General features: G+C 38.4%; 1 protein-coding gene and 1 non-coding gene across 3 annotated transcripts in view; one reads left to right on the top strand and one right to left on the bottom strand.

Annotated features, from left to right (window-relative positions):
• The window catches only part of pnt (ETS transcription factor pointed), a 59230-nt gene extending 34608 nt beyond the window's left edge, over positions 1 to 24622 (bottom strand). The window contains exons 1-4 of one of the 2 annotated variants that reach the window (XM_089462439.1): positions 23302 to 24622; positions 19512 to 19555; positions 18216 to 18519; positions 15738 to 15834 (exon numbers count right to left, since the gene is read on the bottom strand). In XM_089462439.1, the coding sequence (XP_089318565.1) occupies positions 15738 to 15834; positions 18216 to 18506 (388 nt within the window). In that variant the 5' untranslated portion in view covers positions 18507 to 18519; positions 19512 to 19555; positions 23302 to 24622. The remainder of the gene's footprint in view (positions 1 to 15737; positions 15835 to 18215; positions 18520 to 19511; positions 19556 to 23301) is intronic. The other variant, XM_018018497.2, reaches the window with a different exon arrangement.
• TRNAK-UUU (transfer RNA lysine (anticodon UUU)) lies at positions 9480 to 9552 on the top strand. The gene has a single exon. It is a non-coding gene; the product is annotated as a tRNA-Lys (tRNA).

The following is a 24622-nucleotide window of genomic DNA, read 5'->3' as shown; positions in this document are numbered from 1 at the left end:
TAAAGAACACAAACAGACTGCGCGGCGTTTGCGTTTCATTGAATTCTCGTGCAGTCTTCGACGGAACTTGTCATGTTTACAAACAACAAAAGCTCACATTATGCTAAAATTCGAGAAAGAAATTGCCAAATATATTTAGTCTTAATATGTATATATGCACATGTCTTTAACTAAATGTGGCAATAGATTTGCCCAGAAAATTGCCGCACAATAAATTCAAGCTAAAGAGAGAGAGAGAGAGAGTGAGAGGGAAAAGCGCATTGTTTATTTTCCAACGATTTTCCAGCAGTTGAAAAATAACATCAAACGACAAAGCGGAAAATGAATAGCAAAGAAACAAAAAAAAAATATATATCGGAAAACAAAATAAAACACAGGCAACAAATACGCATTTTTATGATTTTCGAAAACGATTTGTTATATATACTATGTTTTGTATAACAACAGCAGCTTCTTCCTGTCCAACTCATCTCTATATGATTCTGTCGCAATTAAAATCCTAAATAATTATAACATACAATTATGAGTTCCACAATGGTTTCGGTGTTTGGATCGGCTTCATTTATGGAATGAGTGCGGACTGTGCGGATGGGGGATGTGGGGGAAGTGGGGCTGAGATGTTATTGCAGTCGATAGATCAAAGCATTCGCTTTCATGTTTGTTGCCATTGCACTTGTTGTGGCTGCACTGCGTCTGGGCCGCTCGCATGGCTCGGAGTGTGGGCGGCAGCGCGTAGGGTGAAGGTGCGAAGAAACGGGCCAACGGAAAGCAACTGAGTGTCTGATATCAAACAGACACATTGGCAACTGTTTGAAGTGCAGTCATCGAGATTATGATTACCTACTGTATATTGTATACACACACAGACACAAACACACACACACACTCGAGCATGCAGGCGTTAATGGGTCTAATGCAATAAAAAGTGATGGAAGAGGAAATGCACTGCCTTTAGCACATTACAGACCAATCATTATAATCAGAAATAATTTTTAGTAAGTTTGATTAGCAGCTCGAAGTTGATATGACACATACAATATTAATATAACTAGCTTTAGCTATGATATTTTTAAATATTTTATTTAACGATTTTTTGACAATTTTAAAAATTTATAAAACGAGTTAAAAGCAATAAAAACCACCCAATAAGGTATCATATATTATATCAATTTTATATAACTATTAACTAAAAATAAAAATAAATTTAGATTGATTTCACCACCTGTTTATTCCATATTCATATTTAGTATTTAATTTTGGACTTCTTTTATATTATTTCAAGTCATAATATTTAAATTATGTTAAGTTAACGAAGGACAAGTCTGACTTATGTCAATAGAGAAACGACTATAAAAATGCTTTTTAATATATTTAAATTCAGTCTCAGTTCCAGCCAGTAGCCAGGACTTCATTTAGACCCTTTCCGCACTTTGAGTTGAATTTTACGAAAGTTCAATTCTCTAGACACAATATTATCCAAGTTGTCTCGAGTATTTACATATGTACATATGTACATATGTATATAAAATGTTCTCGGTACGATTGCTTCACTAGCATTCCATTGTATTCACTCTACTCATACGAAATGGCAATAAATCATAAATTCAAACAATTTCAATGCTTAAATAAATCACAACAGAAATATGCAGAAATCGACAAGTGTAACGAAATTGATTGATCACCCAATTGGGCTAATCTTTCAGTCAGTTAATTGAATCAGCATCGATCAGAGTTAAGCCAATAAAAATGCCATATAAACAAAAGCAGCTCCAATGATGGAGTAGAGGATATCATCCCATCACTCTCTATATCCATATATCTACATACATGCTGAGATCGTCTCTGTTGTAGATGGTTTTATGCTGTCGGTGATGTCTACATAAATCGCATGAGCAACAAAATTTTAATCAACACTCATTAACTCTACGAGATCGCCGGCAATATAATTAAGAGAAATTATGTTTCCACTGGCGCTACGTTGACGTTGAAGTCGAAGTGGAATATGTATCTTCGACCTGTTGGATCAATGGACCGGCCGCAGTTGTAGCAACAATACAAGTTGCTTGGCCTGTTGCTCAGATTTGTTGTTGTTGCTGCTGCTGTTAATGTTGTTGTTGTTGTTGTTTAACAATTTCGCAATTCAGCTGTCGATCATTTCATTCATAAAATGTGCATAGCACGGCATGAGGGAGCCCCCACTCACACACACACACCCCACTGGCGATTCATTCACACAGCTCGGCTGATCTGGAAACTCGCACACATTCGCACATGCTGGGTTAATGCCAACCACCCGCCTGCTCGATCGGTCCACAACAAACGAAGTGATTAATTCATGTATTGGTCCTCTCTCTCTCTCTCTCTCTCTCCATCTGTCTCTTTCGCTCTTTCTCTCTGTCTATCTCTGGTCAGTGCCGGCCCCAACCATTCGGGGGCCCCCAGCGTTTGGACGTTTTCTCAATGAAACTGGTTTCGTCAGTTCGATCGCTGCCGTTGCGGCTGCTGCTGCTGCTGCTGTTGTTGTTGATATTGGGGTTTATGTTATTATATTCATCCTCACCTGATCCCCAGCAGCTGCTCATCCGGTCAATGTGAGAAAAAATACACAACAGCACACTGCGAAAATAGACATTGCACGAAACGCATGCAACTTTTTCTTTTTACCCGAGCTGCACTCCAAGCACTGATCATTTAGCCAGATATTGAGCCAGTGCCAGCGTCAAATGAAATGCGAAAGCTGTTGCTCAGGATTGTATCTGGCATTCAAATCAGCTTTGGAAAACTTGCCAACAAGTGACCAGCCCAAGTCAACCTATTTCAGCATCCGCAACCGTAAAGGAAGCGGCCATAAATAAGCAAAGCAAAAAGAAAAAAAAAAAAAAAAAAAATAGCCGAGGAAAAAAAAATACAGAGAAAGAAGCAGAAAAATAGCCAACTAAACTGGAAAAGCTGTTGCTTTTCTTTACACTCCCCCTAGCACACCCCACACCCCACACCCACCTCAACTGCGGAAGTTGGCCAAGCATGTGCAAAACAGTTAATGCGCACAGGATATGCTTCCGTGGCAAACGAGTTTTTGGCCTCGATTTTGTTTTCTTCTTGCCAATCGGTTAACTATCAAAGTTATTAATTAACCATTTATTTTAGCCAATATCATTTGCATAGAACTCCCAGCTCAGTTGCCAAACGCTAGAGCCAGTTCTGTGCGTTAATTGGCTTTTAATCGATTCGGGAAGCGCGCTTTAATATTTTCACAAGTTTTTTTATAGCTTTGGCATAATTTATGCAATGGGAAGTGAGCTTGAGATTTTCGAGAATTAGAAATTAGAAATGCGGTCAATCACCCAAGACTAACTGAAACGGATATGGCTTTATGAACCAAATGCAAATCATATTTTATAGGGTTTTCCTCTTAAAGTAAATATTGCTTGGAAAAACTATAAATATAATAATAGATTTTTTTATATTTTTAATAATTAAAATAGAAAATCTTTGCTTGCATAGAGCAAACATAATGAGGCAGCGAAAGGAAGCTGCGATATGACAAAGATAGGGTGCGCGAGAGATGGAGAGAGGTCGGGCAGATGGGAGAGAGGCGCGACACAACTGGCAGCAACTTGAGCTTAAGGAAGAGGCCGCATTTTAAAGCGCAAGATAAACTCTCTGGGATGTTGATCGGATCGCATCAGCTGCCGCAGTTGTTGCTGCTGCTGCCGCTCAAGTAGCGGCTACAACAAACAACGCCAGCAACCAGCGAACGAATCTGTGTGTGTGTGTGTGTAGATGCTTGGGCTGCTTGTCCAGCAGCAGGCGAAGCAACTAAAATACAGTAGCCGCAGCAGTAGCCGGCAAACAAATTACACACAATTCCAACTCCAAACAGAAACTTCACAGCATCCACACCGAACAACAGCAACAGCAACAACAGCAACAAGAGCAACAACAACAACAACAGCGACAACATTATTATCTCTGTTTTATGTATGGAGCTGCAAGAGGCAATGCCTGGCGCTTCAGCTGGCACCCCACTCAGCGATCATCATCATTGATGTTCATCATGATGCTGATGATGATGACGATCATCGTCGTAGACATAAGAACGAAAACGAATCAACTCGAGTGTCGTAGTTGTTGCTACTGTTCAATGGCTGTTGTGGATGGATGCTACGTTGTTCGTTCGGTTGCTTTTTCGGTTAGTAAACCGGATGTTCCTAATCATTGCTAGTTTGCCTCAAATTAAATATGCTTGATGTATGTGTGTGTGTGTAAGTATATATATGCGCGAGCTCGCATATAGGCAGTTACGTTGTGTATCTTTTGTTTGTGAGCTGTGTACTTCATAGATACGCAGATTATGGCCTCTATATACATATACACTACATACATACATATATATTTATTTATATATAGATAGATAGCTCTACGCCAAGCCGCAGCGCAAATTATGAATGAATACTTCACGAATCTAGCCACTATCTTATTCGGTTGCTAATCGTTTGATACTGTGACGCATCCATAGGCTTAACTGTTTACCCAGCCAGATAGTTAGATAGATAACTCCAATGCTACTTCCGCCAGTTGCCCGTTGGCAGTTGGCAGTCGAGTTTGCCAATCAACTTACAAATCGACTGGTTTATTCATTCATGCCCACTGGCTGGGAGGCCAATTTAATTGATAGAACTTGTCGAGGCTGCGACATACACATACACAAACACACCCATACATATACAGAACGCATAACACATTCATAAATTCATTTTTATCAACATCAATTAGCAATAATTATTCATTAGCAAACGGACTGAAAGACTGAAGCCAAGCCACAAGTGACAAAGGCCTTCTTTTTTTTTTTTTTTTTTTTTTTTTTTTTTTTTTTATCAGCAACTTGTTGAGATACAATCTGTTTGTATTTGCTAAGTCGAGGGAACTGTAGATAAAGCTTCAGCTATTTACAAATGGTTTACGAATGGTTACGATTTTGTTTTTGCTTATCTAATAAGATTAATATAAAATATTAATATGTGGCTGCAGGATTTATGAGAAGTGCGTAGAAAAGCAATGCTTCAAAATATAATTAGAGCTTTTAAGCTCTGCTCTGCATCTAGTGTAAATTATTAGGTAAAGATAAAATTTAAAGATATGATGGCTGCAAGTTCAAATTTATGAGAATCGCATAGAAACGTAATAATTTTAAATAAATATTGAAAGGCTGCTTGTAGATTATTTGACGAGTTATGATTAAAGTCAGCGAAAATCTTTGAGAATCTCATAGAAGAGCACCACTTTCAAATATGAAATTTTTTTAAATTTAGCTTAACATGGGTATATAAAATTTATACTAAATCGGAATTTTCATAACAATAATAAGAGGAATACTTTTCAAAATTTCAACTAGCTAATACTCCTATTGTAATTATACCTGAGCAAGACTCTGAGAGCAAACATTTAACTATTATATTTAAGCTGAAGCATTGAAGCTTCAGGTTCTTAGTCGGCGAGCATCGCTGAGCGACTTATAATAGCTTTCACACACTTAGGTGAAGCAATAATAGAAGCGATTAGCCATTATAAAGTCAGTGGCGGCTCTTAACAACCATTTGGAAACGGCATTGCATAAATTAAGAAATTTAAATCAAATGTATCTTTGAGATACTTTGCTTTTCACGTTATTTGTTTTATGTTATTTGTGGATGCTGCGCCGTTTGGTTTGTTTGACAAATATGTGGCCATTAGTTGATAACAATTAAGACGTAGACGTTGGCGTCACTGATGCTAATGCTGATGATGATGATGATGCTGAAGCCGATGCTGATGTGTGACGGAAAGCATTTCGAGGCCCGCCAAGCGGTAGCAGCGCCAGATAAAAAGCAATATTAATTGTTTTTTAAGTAAGACCTCAGTCGTCTGGCGCCTGCTGCCCACATATGGGGCGAAGGGGCTACACAAATGAAGCGAGCCCGTAACGAAATCAGTTTAATTTCCGTGCTACAAATTGATAGTGGGCAGCTGTGATCACTTCTTTTGCAGCGCGCGCAAACATAACATAATTCCGCATCAAGATGCAATTTGAGTTCCGTAATAAGCCCACGCGAGCCACAAAGAGCACTGCAACTGCAACTGCAACTGCAACAACGGCAACAACACCAACTGGACAATCAAGTGTTGTCCAGCGGAATGGCGTGCAATGTGGAGCATCCACAGCATAACACCTGGCGTTCTGCCCTAGCCTACTCCTCCTCCTGCTTCTCCTGATGATGATGGCTGTCGAGACTCTGATCAAACTGGAAGCTGCTCTTGAATTGTGCGTCGCTGAATTGCATTCAATTCCAACTGCCAGCTCACCCTTAGACCGCCCACTTGATCCCCCACCAGCCCCCCTCCGAGGCTAGCATTTGCATATGCCTTGCAGCGGAGCGGGCGGTGCGACGCCAGCAGCCCCACCGGCCAACACATTGATCATTAGACTATTTTTAATAGAGATACTGAGACTGCGACTGCGACTGCGACTGAGACCAGTTTGCCAGTTAGCTGGACGCAAAAGTGGTCTGGCCAGCTCCGAGTTTCACCTGCTCCGAGTTTGAGCTGGAGATTTTGCAGCTTGCGTGCTGAAGTGTTTGTTTGGCGCAAGAGATTCACAACTTCCACTAGAATGCATTTGTTGCTCCATCTATCCGGTGCGAGCATCGAGTACCTGTATCCCCTGCCCAAAAAAAAAAAGAGACGAAGAAAAACTAGAAACAAAGCAAAAGGTGGGGAGGGGAAGGAATTGTTTCAACAAGACGCCAGTGCGATCAATGACAAACTAATTTATGCGCCCAGCAACAAATCTTTTGGCTCAAATAAACAAAACTAAATGATCCTACAAGTATATACACATGGATAGCATAAATTAACTTCCGATCTACTAATGGAATGTATACAAATTTATGCTCAGTCACAGAGGCGAGTACACATAGACATGCATACAGACGAGTACACATATATATATACGTATCCGTACATCCATGTATCTCGGTCTCGATCCGGTTGTATCTTTCTCTCGGGACCCGACCTGGTGTTATGGTCAGCGTCAGGCGGCAACAATTAAAAATGCAGGCGAACAACAAAAACACTCAATAAAATGCGTTGATAAATTGCGCCGAGCATCAAAGGCGAACCAAACGGCAACCCACTGTGCGTGGATGGCGCTCCCCAGCTCCACACCGATCTCAATCCAACAAAAACAACAACAACAACAGCAACAACAACAACATCAACAGCCACTTGCAATCTGCTATGAAAATTTATCGATTGTTTTTGTTTAGAGCATTGAACAGAGAGAATCAGTTACAACTTGCCATAGACACAAAAGCGCCAGCGAATGTCAGGTAAATTGGCTAATGGGCATAAAAATCTATTTTTGGAGTTCTTATCTCTAGTATGTGGTTTAAATGGCCTGCGGGCAAAGCTAATTAATCCAGGTCAGCAATTCTCTTAGTTTATATTACAATGAGACTATGTTCCTCTGTTCTACTGTAGATTTTTTCATAGATTGAATGCTAGGAAAAACATTAGGTCTATCAAGGTTTTTTTTTGCAGTTCATTTAGTTTTATACCTTGAGGACCATAAAAGTTAGAAGCAAGTTGTATATATAACATATAAAACTTCTTCCCTGCAGCTTTAACGATTGTATGCATTATGTACAGATATTTACATTCAATGCCGATTTCTATCGATATTAATATTCCCACACACTACAGAGATCATAGATACTATTTAATATTAGTGAGCAATTTCCAGGCTCATATCAAATAATATAATAGATCTTAGGGTTTTCATTCAGAATCTGTCTTTCAATCTATAAAGTTGAAGTTTATCGATAACTGATTTTTATTGTGCGCAACTGTACAAGAAAAATGAGTATACTGTAAGTAAGCCAAATTAATTTGCTATTAATGTGTACTGTATGTTGTGCATGAGGAGAGGTTTGTCAAGTCTTAGTAAATAGTTCGCAATCTGCTCGATCTATTGTGCCTAGAAGATGAAATATTCAATGTGCACAGTGAAAATGGACTCAGTTAAGTGCATGCATCCGACTTGCATTTCCGCTAATGTAGAAAAACTCACTCAGTCTCTCTCTTTTTCTCTCTCTCTCTCTCTCTCTCTCTCTCTCTCTCAAACACACACTCCATGGCTTTTAATTCGAATGACAATTGGAAATTAAACACATTAGTTTTCACAGTTTTTAGGGCAACAAAATTATGACAGGGCTTAAACCGGGAGGCCCATCAAATGGAGATGTTCAAAAAGCAAGCGACGCCTGCGCACTGGGCCAAGAAGAGGAATTACGTATGTTAGTTAATTTTGATATTTATTTTTACTCTTTGGGCCAATTGAAGCGTTAAATTATCAATTGGGCTTTAAGCGAACTGGCCAGGGGTGGGCAGCAGCGTTAAATTGGCCTAAAGGCTTATGGGCATGTTGGGCATGCTGAGCCCATGGCGGACACGCTTCAATTGATCAATTGCTCCTGAAGAACTATAAACTATAAACCATAAACTAACTGACTTATTTTAGCCCCTGCCGCTGTCCACCCTCCCTCACGCCAATTACTCCGTTTGTGTTCTTGGCCAACGCGCAGGCATCTGGAAAATTGTGCAGTCGATTTGGTATCATATTGCGAGTGTGTTGCAGGTGTCTCATATTTCCTAATGATAAATGCAGCAATGACTGATATTTAGATACTCGCATCTACACACACACACACTGATACACACATGCACACACACGCTCTAGATACGTTTTCGTATTTCATCGTTTTTCGTTTGTCAATTGACCGTTGGCCATTGCATTATCAATTGGCCACGCTGACGTCGCGACGGCCAGTCTTACCCGACTTTGCCCGGCTTTGCTCCCCAGTTGACAGCATATAATCTACTTGGCCAATTGATGCTGCTCCAAGAACGAGTTTAAATCTGCAATTTGTTGTTGCTGCATTTATGGCAGTTGTTGGTTGGCACATCCAGGTATCTTTATACATGTATACATCTTTCTGTGTGTATGTGTGTGTGTTTGTGTGTGTGAGTACATGTTGCCTAACTAATTGATTCATATTTGTGGCAACATTTCGCATTCCGTTTGCCATACGCCATACGGAATATGCGTTTAATGGGTGGCCAAATTTGGCATAGATGATAAATTGAATTAGGCTTAAGATGGGCATTGACTGGAACTTGGACTTAATTACTCTGACTATACAAAAATTTAAAATAAATAAATAAAAAAATTATTATTATTATTATTATTATTATTTGTGCAGTTGCCTCTGACTGGAGTATCCGTTAGCTAACTAATGAATAATTAATTAATATGTGCAGCTAATATTGCTAATGTATTTTATGTTTTAAAGTGGTTGCCTTATCTGACATATTAATTTAATAAATCAAAATATCAAGCCGAAGATACTATCAAAGAGTACTTTCTTCCCGCAATTACAAATGCCCGGGTAGCTCAGTCGGTAGAGCATTGGACTTTTAATCCAAGGGTCCAGGGTTCAAGTCCCTGCTCGGGCGAAAATAATTTTTTCTAAATTTTTAAAAGGTTTCTTATACAAGCATATTTTTTTACAATAATAAATTTATACTAAATGTATGAGTATCATTAAATAAATAAAGTATGTCAGAGCCTAAAAGTTTATTTTTTTTCTGCAGCCAAAAGTAGGCAATGGCTTTTCTTAAATGGGCGCGCCGGAGTGTATGCAACACTTTTTGAACAGTTCATTGTCATTTAGCACAGACACACACTATTCCAATTCCACCTGTATTTTTGTACATTAGGTTTATTGAATTTTAGAAATATATTTACTATATATGCGATAAATAAAATTGCAGTACCCGATTCTATAGTAAATCTATATTTTCTTTATATCAGATGAAACAAATTTTTTCCCATTTAAAAGAGTCTTAGAGTAAACTTAACGCCAGACATATGTACATATGCGCGTAAGAATATACATACATACATATACATATATTCTAATTACCTAAGTGCAGATTTTGGTTATAAATCGAATAGCCAAATTGTTATAAAGTTTTATGTTATGTATTCCAAAAATAAATAAAATTTTTAACTTAATGACAATATGTCTTTGGTAGTATAATATTGAAGTGCTGATAAGACCCTTATCAGAACAAACCACAAATATTTGTGCGCGTTTGCTTCATTGTTGTACCCCGAACTGAACAGTATAGCAGACGGCAGTTAAGTTCGAATACCTGAAGGTCATCTGACTCAATGAGTTGGTGGGGGAGTTGCAGATGGGGCAAGGTTACACGTGCCAGACATGAACACAACTTTTCAATTGATAACAATTTAGATACATGCATATGTATGCCAATGTATATATATATATATATATATATATATATATATATATATATATATATATATATATATATATATATATATATATATACATGTATATTTGGTCAGCATTATCTGCGCTGTGCGGGCCTCGATTTCATCTTTAACACACGTGCCAGACTCATTTCATTGTGCTGGGTCAGTTTCAGTCTCAATGCGACATTGCCCGATCTACTTTTATCTCTCGGTGCGTGCTGATTAGCCATGCTCGGGGCTTTGTGGCACCCGCAGTTAAAGCTGCGCAAATTATGGCGATGCATCAATTTAGTCATTTCCGTTTTTACAAATCAAATTTACAATACGAAAAAAAAAACACAATGCTATGAATAGGCGAAGATTCAATACACTTCGATGCTTAGTTTCTTAATAAATTTAAATAAAATATAAAGAAATATTAATCAGAATCACATTCTAGTGTTAAAGTTACAAACAATGGAACATTTTTCTCTAAATAAGCTTGTATTATAACGAAGTTTCCAAAGCAACTCAAACGAATTGAACCCTTTACACTTAAGAAATTAAAGCACTCGAACAAAACTACGTTTTATTCCACTGTTTTTATGATTTCATGAATGAATGTATGAATGTACGTGATTAGATAGGAAGTTATATTTCTATAATTCATAAATTTCCACAATACGTGATTAAAGACATTTGGGATTATTTATTACTACATCTATAAATGAATATATCGAGTTATGTATGTATGTAGAAAGTGAATATATGTATATACATGAAGATATATGTATGTAAATATGTACAGCTAGCAAGTATATATGCAAAGAGTATTTACAATTGTTAAATGTTTTAACTGAAACTTTTATCAAATTTAACACCGCTATAAATATAATTTTCTGAGCAATTAATAATTGTAACCGAAAAAGAACTTAAGCAAAAACTTATGAATGAATAAGCAAACACAATCGTAAAAAAAAGCAAATATACTTAACAACACATACTCACATGAATGTGTGTGCGTGTGTGTGTGAAAAGTGACGTGCAAACGAAATATAAAACAGGCGAGCCAAATACAACTGAAGCAAAAACAACAAAGGCACACACACACACACAGGCACGCAGATCTACATACATATGAATTTGTAGCAAGCGCAACGACAAACATTTATATGAATGAATGAAAAATTGTAAACTCGAAAAGAGGCAAAAAGTTGTTAACGCAGCAGTTCCACGAAAAAAAAAAGCAACAAAAAAACAAATAAAAGACAACAGCAAGAAATCTGTGAACATGAAATTTGAAAGGTAAAAACTTAAATTAAAACAAAACTTAAATCAAAAACACGGAGCAAGTGTCGAGAGACAGCCCCAGCCCCAGCCCCAGCATCAGCAACTGGTTTAGCAGCAGCTGTCCACAAATGTGCGTTAGGCGGCTGGGGAGTCCGACTCCAATTATGAATAAATAAAGAGCAACAGAGACGGCGGGGCGCAGCTAAAATCAAAATAAATACAGTCAAAAGAGACAAACACACTCACACTTACACACACACACACACGCATCTATGCACACATGCACTTCAAGCCGAGCTGTGAGACGCGCCCACATCTGCGACGTCGACTGAGGCAGCAGAGGAAAGAGCCAAAGCGCAGCCCGAAGACGCAGGCAAAGAAGAAGCCGGTTTGCAGGAATATTGCTTTGGGGCCGCACACGCAAAAAGGAAGGAAACAACCATCAAGCATCAGCGAGTGCACAAATACACGCACACACACAAATGCTAAGAGGGCTGACGAGCGCAAAGTAGAGAACTTCCACAAAGCAGGCAAGTCCAATGAAGAAACAAAAATAACAAAAACAACTCAAGTTCCCCACGTTGGCCAGCCTGAAAACAAAAAATCAGCCAGCCAGCCCCATCAAGCTAAAGCGAGCCAATGTTTCTGTTTCTGTTTCTGTTGCCTGTTGCTATTCCCCATTCATCAACTGCATTTCAACGCCGCGAGGCGATCGAGCGAGCAACAGCAACAACAACAACAACAACAGCGATGGGCAGGCAGAACCAGAAACTTTTCTACTCACACCGCAAGTATGAATGAAAACGAACGTGTTTGCTTTTTTTGCTTTTTTGTATTTTTCTCTTCGTTTTATTTTTGCTTTTTTGACGTTGCCCAGAGAGAGTCGCGAGAGCAACTGGGTGAGCGCATGAATGAATGAAACGAGTAGCGAGCTGAGCGCCGAAAATGAATGAAAGTAGTTAGTGTTGGCTCTCTTCGCTGCTGCCATTGCTGCGGTCTGCGGTCTCTGCCTGCGCCTGCTTTTCGGTTTCTGTTCTCTTCTCTCACTAATACAGGCGCGCATGTAATAATTTCATACGATAGCATATTAAAAAAATTATATTTGCTTTACATTTTTTTAAATTTTTTTAGCATTGTGGCGGCTTTTGCAGTTATTTTCAAAGTTTATGATTAATATGCGCTGATTAAAGGCGCGCTAAAAACATTGTATATAGTGTACACACTTTTGCATATACATACAACCATACATATATAATTCAAATAAGGGCAGGCTGGATACATTTAAATATGTATATGCGTGTATGTGTATGTCTATATACTTATGTATATGCACATACACATTGTATATGTATACATGTATACACTGTCTTTGCTGTGCGTATCTCTCGCTCTTATGTGCTTGCATATTGTAAACTAAATTTACGTGCCCCGTTCTTTGTCCCCCTTTATTTTATTTATTATTATTTTTGTTCCCTTTCAATGAGTATCCAGCATCTGCGCAGTTGTCGCCGTTTTGCATGTTTCTTTATTTCTTTGCCATTTTTATGGCCGATCTTCTAGCGGCAAAAGATAAGTTCATGCGTTCGCGCCGAGCACTGAGCTCTCTGGGCCTGCCGACTCTGATAGGGACTGAGACAGGGGCTGCGGCTGGGGCTGGAGCTGGGGCTGGGCCAAACAACAAACTGTGGGGGATAGTTGGCCACTGACTTTTGTCGTACGTTTGCGTCGCGTTGACATTGAAATTGTTTTGGTTTTACTTTTGTTGTTGTTGTTGATTTCGACGCAGCGATAAGGCGCTACGTTTCACTATATGTGTATGAACGAGTGTGCGTATGCGTGTGTGTGTGTGGAGACTAAAATATCCCATTTTGTGATTTGTTTTTATATACAACAATAAATTCGGACACTTCAACAGCTGCCAATGCATTGTTTAAATTAGCTATGAATGAAAGACAGAAAAATACATAAAATATCTGTAAGATACATTCGATGCTAAAGCATTTGAAATGTTTTACAAAAGAAAAGGTTAAAAAAACTATTGTATGAATTTTACAAACATTTGTAGAATTCTTATTTAAAGTCGTCATTCTTTCGAGTTAATTTACTGATTAATAGGTACTCGTACTATCACATGAATTAGCTGAAAACTAATTGAGTTTAATAGAGTTAGCAATTGTTGTTATGTAATCTATTTCGAGACCCTTTTGTTCTTTAGAGAAGCTTCCCACAATTATGGCTCAAGCGAAACATTTTCATCAGCATTCACACAGCGAAGATGCATACAAATTACCATTAAGCTGTCAGCTACATTCAAAAACATAAACATACAAATGCAGCTGTGTGTGTGTGTGTCGCACGGTAGTGGACAAAACGTATAGAAGACGCGAGCCAAACGAACGACGGCGACGACGACGACGTTTTGTCACATAACGTATACGTAAGGTATTTTGCGAGAGTGAGTGACTGACTGACGCATTGCCTGATTGACAGCAGCAACAGCTAGAAAGAACACTGAGCATGAGCAGAGGGGGCGAGCTAGAAACGTAGGTGGAGATGGGGGCCAAGCACTGAGTGCACATTTAAGATATATTTATTTCATATATTTGAAATGCAAATGTGTGTATGTGTGACTGTTTTCTTTTTCATTTTTTTGTGTTCACATTGAATGACTTGACTTGGGGGCGAATGAGTGAATGAAAGAATGAATGAATGAATGAATCTGTAAGTTCGCTTGGCACTTTGCCCGTATTTTGGGGCGCGGTGCCTGCTGCTGCTGCCACTGAATGGACACCGGAAATAAACGACGTGACTTTTTACACAAAAAAATATTAACCAACTGCATGTATGTGTATGTGTGCATACATATGTACATAAATGCATAGTTCATGTGATGTTTAAATCAAGATTGAAATTCTCAATATACAAATTTATTTCAACAACACGAACCGAACCATAAACAAGGGAAATAACCGAAACTAAACCTGAATCAAATTGAAGCGAAGCGAAACATATTATATATTTATTTTAATTTCTCATTAAAGTTTTATCCGATAAGAGGTGGAATTAAGACTATTAAATTCCTTTTATTTCTAGTTTATCTATAAGGAATTCAAACGAAACTCTAACCGAATTATATAATTTAGACTTTTATACTGTATTGAAGATGGAATCGAAAGCTAGTTATGAAAGGAAAAAGAATACGAATTGAATCCCATTTTATTAATTTTCTTCAAATATTAAACATGTTCTTTATAGAGGCAAATGAAATTCAATGAATGGGTATATACAAGTTCAAACTGTAAGCCGAAGTAAAGAATTCACATTTTGGGTTTCGCAGTGCTTATTATAAACACTTATAAGACCATATAGAGCACCATCTATTCGAACTGTTTCTTACACACGCTTTGTTCTCAGCAGTCCAATCACAATTGTTCATATGTGCCAGTGCGTCTGCGGCTTATCTTATCGCGAATAATTTGTATTTGGTATATTTTTTATCGCTCCGCTCAAAAGGCAAATGCGAATAACAAAATTGCAAAAACAAATCGGCCACAGCCAAAGAGTCTGAACATGACTGATGATGGCATTTCTTCATGTGTTTGACTGTGTGTGTGTGTTTGTGATATATATTTTAATATGTATATGTATGTATACACCATACCATATATAAATACATATACATATCTACATCTATGTGCGTATGTCTGAATACAAAGATAGCGCCCAAGAACTGAGTACAATCATATATAAGAAAATATGAAACATTCGCACGACATATTGCTCTTTAATTATTTCCATTTCTAAGAAATTTCTTATCTTCAAATGTGTCTTTAAGACTGGAACCCATATAGCAATCGGTTTAATAACAATACCATGGCTTTTCGAGTACACTGGAAACAACCGAAGTTTTCGTTTCTTTAGGGAATCCCAATAAATGTCGAACTACTGTTTGAGTGGAGTGGATTAAAATAAAAACTTATTGCGTAGTTTTATAGAATGCGATACATTCATACCGAAATACATATTATAAATAAAACCCCCATTAGATGTGACATAAAATTAAAAATAAAATTTCACGATTCACACTTACCCAGGGAGGCTTCATGATCTGAAATATCCGATAAGCTGCAAACTGGCAGATCCTTGCAGCCATTGACTGGTTCCTCTTTAATATATTTTGTTGTGGACTGTCAAATTTGAAGAAACAAAGTACAATTTTAATAATTACAACTGTAAAACTAAAATTTTATATTGGAAATTAAATTTGCTTATTTGAGAGCGAATCATTAAGATCATCTGAAGTAGATATAAGCTATAAATCTAAAAGATTTATGAATGAACTTAGATCATTTTTTCGACATTCCATATTTGAGTTTCAATACTGGGATAATAAATACGCAACCCATATAAAAACTTTTTATACAGCTTAACTACCTCGACATCATATAATTAATATTGCCCTAGCAAATTGGATACACCGACCCTAATGAATGATGTCAAATGAACTAGCATTGGACTGTGTTGAATTCGAGCTTAGGCACTTTCAGGAAAGTTAGTAAAATTGAGCTGTGAGTCCCCTCCACAAATAAATAGAACGTAGAACAATCAGAGCAATACGAAACAGATTGCAGAGGTTGAATGGGAGAGATGAGGAGAGAAGGGGGTTGCGAGCGCTGTGACTGCCCCAATTGCTGAAGCTGTCCACAGGCTTTGATCATGTTAAACGCGTTCTAATAAATTGAATTGTACATTTGACTTCTACACACACACACATTCAGACACACACACTTTGAACTAGGCGATGATTAGGGAGGAGGGGTGTGTGGTGCTGTGGGATCGTCATGTTAGCGATGTGTCTATGGCTGCTGCTTCGGTCGTTTATTGTCGTTTATGATAATGGAGGTCACAGTAGTCAAATGAAATGTTTCATAAATATCGTAATCAATTGACGCCAAACAGACAATTCAATTTGAATTTCGAATTGGAATTTGATTCGTTGCTCCAGCGGACGACAGTCTCTCAAAAAAGTTCAGCTTCTGTTACGTGGTTAGCTTTAAATGTCAAGAGAGAAAAAAAAAGGAATGAAAGAAAGAAAGAGGCGACAAAAAAGAACTATATACTCTCTATATACAGAGGAGAAACTTAAGACACGACTTTCAGCCAGACTATAGATTAAATTACTTGACTGCATTTTCCACGCGACTGCGCATGCGGCCAGTTTCAACTCAGGTCCTTTGACTCCGCCAGGCTCGACCAGGCCAGGCTGTTGACCGACATGACCGGATGAAAGTGGTCAGCTCAACGGATATGTTAACCGCAAGCCCTGGCAGCGCCAAATGCCAAAAATACCTTTACATAATCAAAAAAGGAGCCGATACCTAAAACCAGACAAATTACAGAAAAAGCTTTTCCTATTGAGAATTTTTGTACCCATGGTTGAAAGTTGAGAGAAGGAAACCAAATAATGTAATAGATCGTAACTACAGTCTCAACTGATCCATTTTAAATGGTTCCAGAACAATTCTAAGAAGATCACATATATATACGATTATATATGTAGGAAGACTTATAGGAACATGAATGGAGCGGCTGATCGAGCTATTGTCGATCGGGATGACGCAGTTGGGCGAAGCCTTATAATTCCCATATATTGCACGCATTGTATCCTCGCTCATTGTCTGCCGTTTTTGGTAGACTTCTGTATAGGCTCTTGATTATTTACATTACGGGCAGGTCTCGCTGGGCTGACTATTTGTGTCATAAATTAAGTGGCACGCTCATTACTTTTATAGCGCATAAACAAAAGATTCTAGTCGAAACAGCTTAACGAAATTCACATACCCTGCATTTCATATCACTTCGATAATAAATGACAGAATACGTAAGCACAATATTTCTATAATCAATCATATTGATCATCATTAATTGATATGCCAATCAGCTATTTATAGTATCTGTCTGATATGCCTGATGTCATGGGTGTAGGGTATAAAAAGTGCATAAGACACAAAATCATAATACATTATAATTGCGTTCTGTTTGGGCAGCCAAATTTAGAATAAGTTGACGTGTTCTGCATATCGAAATGGCCTCAAGATCGTCTAAACCGATGGGACATTGGAGGGAACAGCCTGAGCTGATCGACAGGCGTAACAAGCCATGGGGACGATCAGGACTATAAATACTTATGGCCGTATAAATTTAGCAAGTGTCAGACCGACCGACAACTGATCGCCGATCAGAGATACAAGTTTTCACAATGCTAGCGCTAGTGCAGTATAAACGATCGACAGTTGATAGATACATCTGATCAACACAAATAGTTGAATATATTATATATTATACATATATACATATATGTATATATATCATCGAATTTGCCTGGAACTACCAATTGATCATGCCATCTTTGAACTGATATATGAAAGCTGTGTGATCTTTAGGATTATCTGATCGAATTTAACGGAAGCTTATTTGTGAAAGGCTCATCTTTGTGTCCATCTCATCTCATCCCATGTGCTTATCTTAACTCAAATTAAGATCATGCATGTATAGATCGTAAACTTACCTCAACTATGCTGGACAGAAATGTAACTTTTCTGTTCTTTTTGAGTCGCATGTTGCTGCTGCTGCTGTTGCTGCTGCTGTTGTTGTTGTTCAGAAAGGAGTTGTTGGTCTTAAACAAATGTTGTCCTGGATTGAAGTTGAAGAGCTCGTTTATTTGTGCCGCCCGGTCGAGAAATGAGTGTGTTGCAGTTGCCGTTGCCGTTGTTGTTGCAATTGCCGCTGCGGCTGGCAGCGCGGGTGGCAGCATAAATTTCGTTGCAGACAGATCTGTCTTACAAATCGCCAGTTCCATATTGTGCACTCATCTAAGGTGAAAGACAGAGAGACAGAGTGTGAGAGTGTGTAAATAAATGAAGCAACAATTAGTAAAAGCGCAAAGTGCTCGATAAACAAACAAGTGAGAGGGCCTATAAGCTATTGCCCTGGCGCTACGCACTCAATTTCCCACATTATTATTGGCCCATTACTTAGCAGGCTGTAGGCCTGAATGGACCTCGTTCACACCTTCAACTATGGCCGCAGTTCGCACCTTTGTGCTCAATTTGAGCCACGGACATGTTGTTGACTCAAGCAATTATGACGCTTTGGTGTGAGACAGAGTCCGTAGTCGGGCACGGTGTGTACATAGTATGAGAGATCATCGGTACGGTACGTTTTAAGAACTGCTCTCCGACACGAGGCAAGCACAACATCAAAGTGTCCGCCCCTCAACTGGCGACAAGGCCACAACAAAAGGAGCCGCCACGGTTTGCATATAAAACATGGTTTTGTTTATACAGCATCCATCATAGCATAGAGCTCGATATACGAGGGGCCTGATTTTCTAAATATATATATGCATACGTATGTATATATCTAATGGATATATTTCTCTGCTGTAGTTCTTCAATATTTGCCAAGACCACAAAGAGTTTTTGTTGCCACAAACGGCTTGTAAAAGTTTCTTTGATCTTACATAATCTTGGAAATTTAGTTAGTTTCTTGGACTTCTAGGTATCGGAAGACTTGGAGGATAAAATATATTGTGTATCTAATTATATAGATAGCTCTACACTTCCGTCAAGTGCACTTGCCTAAGCAGCCCGTTTATCGAGCTCAGAATCTCCGAGGGTTTCTACCAACAGCAAAATATAAATAACTATAAATTGTCGCAGCAGCTTCCGGTGGGGTTGTTATCAATCTGACAAAGGCCGTCTACGCAGCCTAGCAGATAAGCTGTCCGAGATCGCTAGGCCTAATATTCTATTCTAATGAGCCACAAAAAGAAATATATTATTATTTATTTATATATACTTACTACAAAAGAGAGAAGATTATATCAAACGGAAGTGACGTTTTGCGCTTTAATAAAGAAAACAAAAGCTGAATAATGTATTTGTACAAAATTAGAGTCAGACCCGCACTATATACTATACAAATATACAAATAAGTGTTATATATAAATATTTAGCTGCCTCTATAAATAATACAACTTAAAGATAACTTCTGGAGCTCAATTACGCATTTTGAATTTTGATTGGCATTGTAAGATCTTACATGCCATATATAACATATACATATACTATATAGCGTGTACTCATATATGTGCTGGATGCGTAGGCTAAGTTATGCATTGGGCAGAGGTAACTGAATCTGATTGGAAATGGGATTCGAAGAGGCAGTGCCTAATTAGATACGCTATGGAAATGAAGTGTGACGTGGACGCCTGAAGGTGTCTGTATATATGACAAATACCGTTATCTACACACGTTATCTGCCATCTGCATACAGCTCTATATACATACATATATATGTATAGTACATACATATATATATATATATCTATATACAGGCATTTGCATACGAGTATATGTTAAACTGTTTTTCGACTCGGCTGCGAATTCGGATTCGCATTGATCTAACTGCATAAATTGTTTTGCTTTGATTTACTCGCTTGTGTAATCAATTTTCATTTGCTTTGCTGATTTGCCTGGCCGTTAGTTTCTGTCTGATCTGGCCAACTGTCTACCCCAGTTACACCCACCCACACACAGAGACAGACGGACAGAGAGACGGACGGACGGACTGAGTGGCTGTCACCCAGCAAGTGTGATTGAGTGCGGTAAATACGAATTTAAGTTAATCAACATTTAAATGGATAATAAAATCTCCGAGTGCAGTCAGCGAATGGCATTAAATTTGCAGTGCAATCAAATCAATGCAGAACAAAACAACAGTAATAACAACAACAACAACAAGAAAAGTGTTATGACATTTACAGAGTACATATGCTATATATGCACCTAATTGATTTTGACAGCGCAATAAAGCGCATATATACATATAAATATATGCAATCCAACTATATATATATGGTTGATTCATGTAAAAGTATCTATATATATTTTCGGCACATCTACACTTAGTACACTTTTCACACGAAAATAATTTATTAACGCATCAAATTGGCAGAAATAATAAGCAAATGAATATTCCGATTGATTTTACGTGTTTGCCGCACACTTTTACGATTAGGCCCCGAACAGATTTGAGCTACATTAAGCAATATATGGAGGAATCATAAAGAAAATACATGCACACAATCGGAATATATATAACATAATCTATGTTGTACATATAATACAGTAATACAATGAGTAAACTGTTTGTTCAGCTTGATCAGTTTGAAATTTAGTTCCAAGCAAAAATTGAACAAGAATGATAAATTATATAACATATATACATATGTATCACAATTTCAGGATTAGTTAAGTTAATGAGCACGACATTATATTTGATCAATTACATCGATTCCGACATATCCAAGAATTGCAAATTTGCAGTTACAGAAACCTTATATACAAATATTTGTGTTTATGGACTTCTGATTAACTCAAGTTGGTCAAGTGGCAGAAATAAACGATAGCGATTATCGAGAACACTTTGATTCGATCTGTTAGCATAAGAGCTCGCTATCATCCAATTAACTGGAATTACGCACACTTCAGTATTTATTGGTTTACACTGTTTTCTTATTACACATTAGCAAAGAAGAAGATTGGAGGCCAATAAATAAATAAACAAACATAAGACTTTAGCTTATCAATAATGTTGATGTCAATGATGCTAATGATTCTCTTTTTAATTAAATTCTCTGCTAGATTTTAATTATCAACCATGGGTTGTATAACCAACATCAGATTTTATAAGAACTTTTTCTTTCTTCCTATTCTTGATTTTGCAACTAATTAAATAGCGGTTAGACCTTAAAAGATAGACATCTGGAAAGACTGCAACAGACACGAGCGTTCATTAAAACTACGTCATTTTTGTACCCACAATCCGGTATCTTGAAAACACGATCTTATCTGAGAGCGCAGTAGATAACGTAGCAGCAATCGAGAGAAACTTTCTACGAAGTCAAAATTGAAAATCTGAGCATATGTTTTCCCTAGAAAAGTACAAAGTAATATGCATGGAGCATTTCGGACGCACACACACACACACACACAGACAGTCAGAGCTACAGTCACAGACAGTGAGAAAAGAAGAAGAGAGATGGAAGGCACCAAAAAAATGAAGAAGAAAAGAGATGAAAGAAAAAAAATGGTCCAGCCAACTGTGCGGCGGGACAACGGACAGCAGATGCTAAAGAAACAGATTGTAAACGAATATGATATTTCGATATGGTGCACACTCCTTGCGCAGACTCCGAATCAGAGGACCAGACATGCCACAACGTGGCATGCAACAATAGGGGTGCAATTTTTTGTGTGCACGTAACGGTAGAATACACTTTCTGTTCTTTTTTGGGAAAGGGATCTTCACAGATCATCTGCTTGTGCGCCTGCGCACATGTGTTGGCTGTCTGTCTGTCCCGTTGTCTCCTCCTTCACTTGGTCCCTCTCAGAGACTGTGCACATGCGCATGTGTGTGTGTTCGTGAGTGTGTGTGTGTGTGTGTTTAATGGTATCGATCTTGAGCTCAGTCTGTCTGCGGCAGGTTGATATCCAGCACAAGCAAGGACCAAGATCATTAAACGTGGCATGGGGCAACGAACCAGCCCTCAAATGCAGTGAACTGTAAGTGAGGAACATGTACTTTTTGGAATCGGTCAAATGTCAGACGATCTGAGCAATTTGAATAAATCCAGCTGATTTGATGATGATGAAATAAACTTGGCTGATCTTTCATAATTTCTAATTCTAATCCATCTAAAAGGAATCATTGAACAGGTATATGGATTTTCTTTCATTAACCCCATTTCTTTCCCTCTCTTTTTTCCCTCTTCGCTACTCTTTCTCTCCGTAGACATGTCCCACGATCATTTAACTTTATATTCAATAATTCAATCAGTTTTCATTGGCACAATTGAATAGACTATTGATGCCATGATCTCTTTCGTATTGATTAACATTTATCCTTTCATTTACTTGATGAGTAAATAAAAATCCTATATGTTCAATTCATTAGCGATATTTGAGCATAGCCCAGGGCGGACTGCCAATGCTCAGGTGAATTAAGTACATGCTGAGTGTTTTTATGGCCCATATTATCAATGATCGTAAATGATCTTGAGCGTTCATTGATCCACATACTAGGCACATTAGGGAAACTCTACAGTAGCGGTTTAAAAAGCTATCAACTGGCCCCAAAAAAATAAAAAACAAAAACAAAAACCACCAACATTCACACATTCCCATTAACGAAATGGGAATCGATAGCCGTAAAAAAAAGAGCGAGAAGAGGAAAACAAAGAAATGCAATCAAAGGTAGCACCGGAAACTGTAACAGTTGTAATTTCAATTATGCTCAAGGTTCAAAAAGAGCTAGCCCGGCCCCCAACCATCGGCAGGCAAACAGTCTGAGAGATCGCCAACAATCCTGGTAGCTGGCTGAATGGTTGTAAGAGTTAGGGCCGCGATAGCGCAGCTTGATTCAAACTGGTTTTTCCTAGATTCATTCAAGAAAACAGGCAACACACACACACACACACACACAGACGCACATACACGCATGCGCACGCGCACACACATCGAAAGGGTTTCTAGCTGGTAGCCAAAGCTGAATCAAAATACTTCAACTACTGTTTTCAACACTTCACTCACCGATGGGGCAATAAAATAGAGGCGCGTAACGCCCCTCAAATGCTGGAAGAGGTAGCCGCTGCTATTTGGCTGCTTCGCTTTATATATATATGTATATATGTATTTTTCTGTTGGCTTTTGTTTTCTTCTTACGAGTTTTTATTCTCTTTTTTATTAGGGTATCCAAATTAATTACAACTTCAAATTAGGCGCATAATCTTGATCGGAAACATAGTCAGTCGCACGGCAAGAAAGCAGGAGCTGCCGACAGCTTAAGTTCTCTCTCTCTCGCTCTCTCCCTGTCTCTCTTGCTGTATCTTTCGTTCTGAATATTTGTATCTTTCAGTTTGAAGTGTGTATCTGTATCTGTGAAACTGTGTTTATATCGCGTGGATCAGCAGGCAGGTTGATTATGGCCGGCGAGAGAGATTACGTACGTGCCTGAAACAAAGCGCACGAAAGGAAACGCAGAGAATTGGGATCGTCAATCGGGGATTGAATCGGATCGGATCGGATCGGGTCTTGGCTTTAGTTCGGCTTATAAGACGCAACGCTAACGCTGCAGCTGACGACGACGGCGACGGCGACGACGACGCGGCAGAGATCGAACGACAACGGATCAGAGCGACCCACACAGATAGATCCGACTACACACACACAGACTCGCGCACACGCATACACATATATAAACATACGCGCACGCACAGACGATCTTTTAAGCGATTTTGTGGTTTTGTAGACAGATTTTTGAATCTTTGCCGTTGCTTCTGGCTGTTTATTTTGTTTGATTTGTGTTTTTTTTATTTATTTTTTATTCACGACAAAGGTTTAACGTTTTAGCCGCTTTGAGCTGCTCTTTTGCTATATTTGGATCTATCAATATTTGCACCGGCCACTTTTCTATCCTAAATATGCATAAAATTTGTGTAAACAAAAACAGCAACAATTATTGTTTCTGTTTGATTTATTCTTGATTGCCTTTTTTTGTTGTTGTTTCGAATTCAAATTTCAAATTTCAATTGCACTCGTTTCGATGACACAACAATAACAAGATTTGGCTATCGATTGGCGTTTCTGTGTGCCGCTTTTTCTTTGGCAATGGGCGACGACGACGCACTCACGAGTTGCGCGATCACAGCGAGCAGAATTCTTGCTAATTAAATTGTGTACGTTGGTTGGGGTGGTGATTGTTGTTGTCGTTGCTGTTGTTATTGCGTATAGTTAAGAAGCATTCAAATATTCAAAGCACATAACCGTTGGAGCAGTATGGACAAGAGACACAACACACACGTCGTCGCGTCCAAACGCAAAGAGAGTCGACAACAAACTGAAGCAGGCAGCG

Source organism: Drosophila arizonae, chromosome 2 (assembly GCF_054131065.1).
Source record: "Drosophila arizonae isolate 15081-1271.41 chromosome 2, UAZ_ARI_1.0, whole genome shotgun sequence".
Classification (NCBI taxonomy): domain Eukaryota; kingdom Metazoa; phylum Arthropoda; class Insecta; order Diptera; family Drosophilidae; genus Drosophila; species Drosophila arizonae.
The sequence above is the reverse complement of the archived record's forward strand: the minus strand, read 5'-3'. Positions and strand labels throughout refer to the sequence as shown.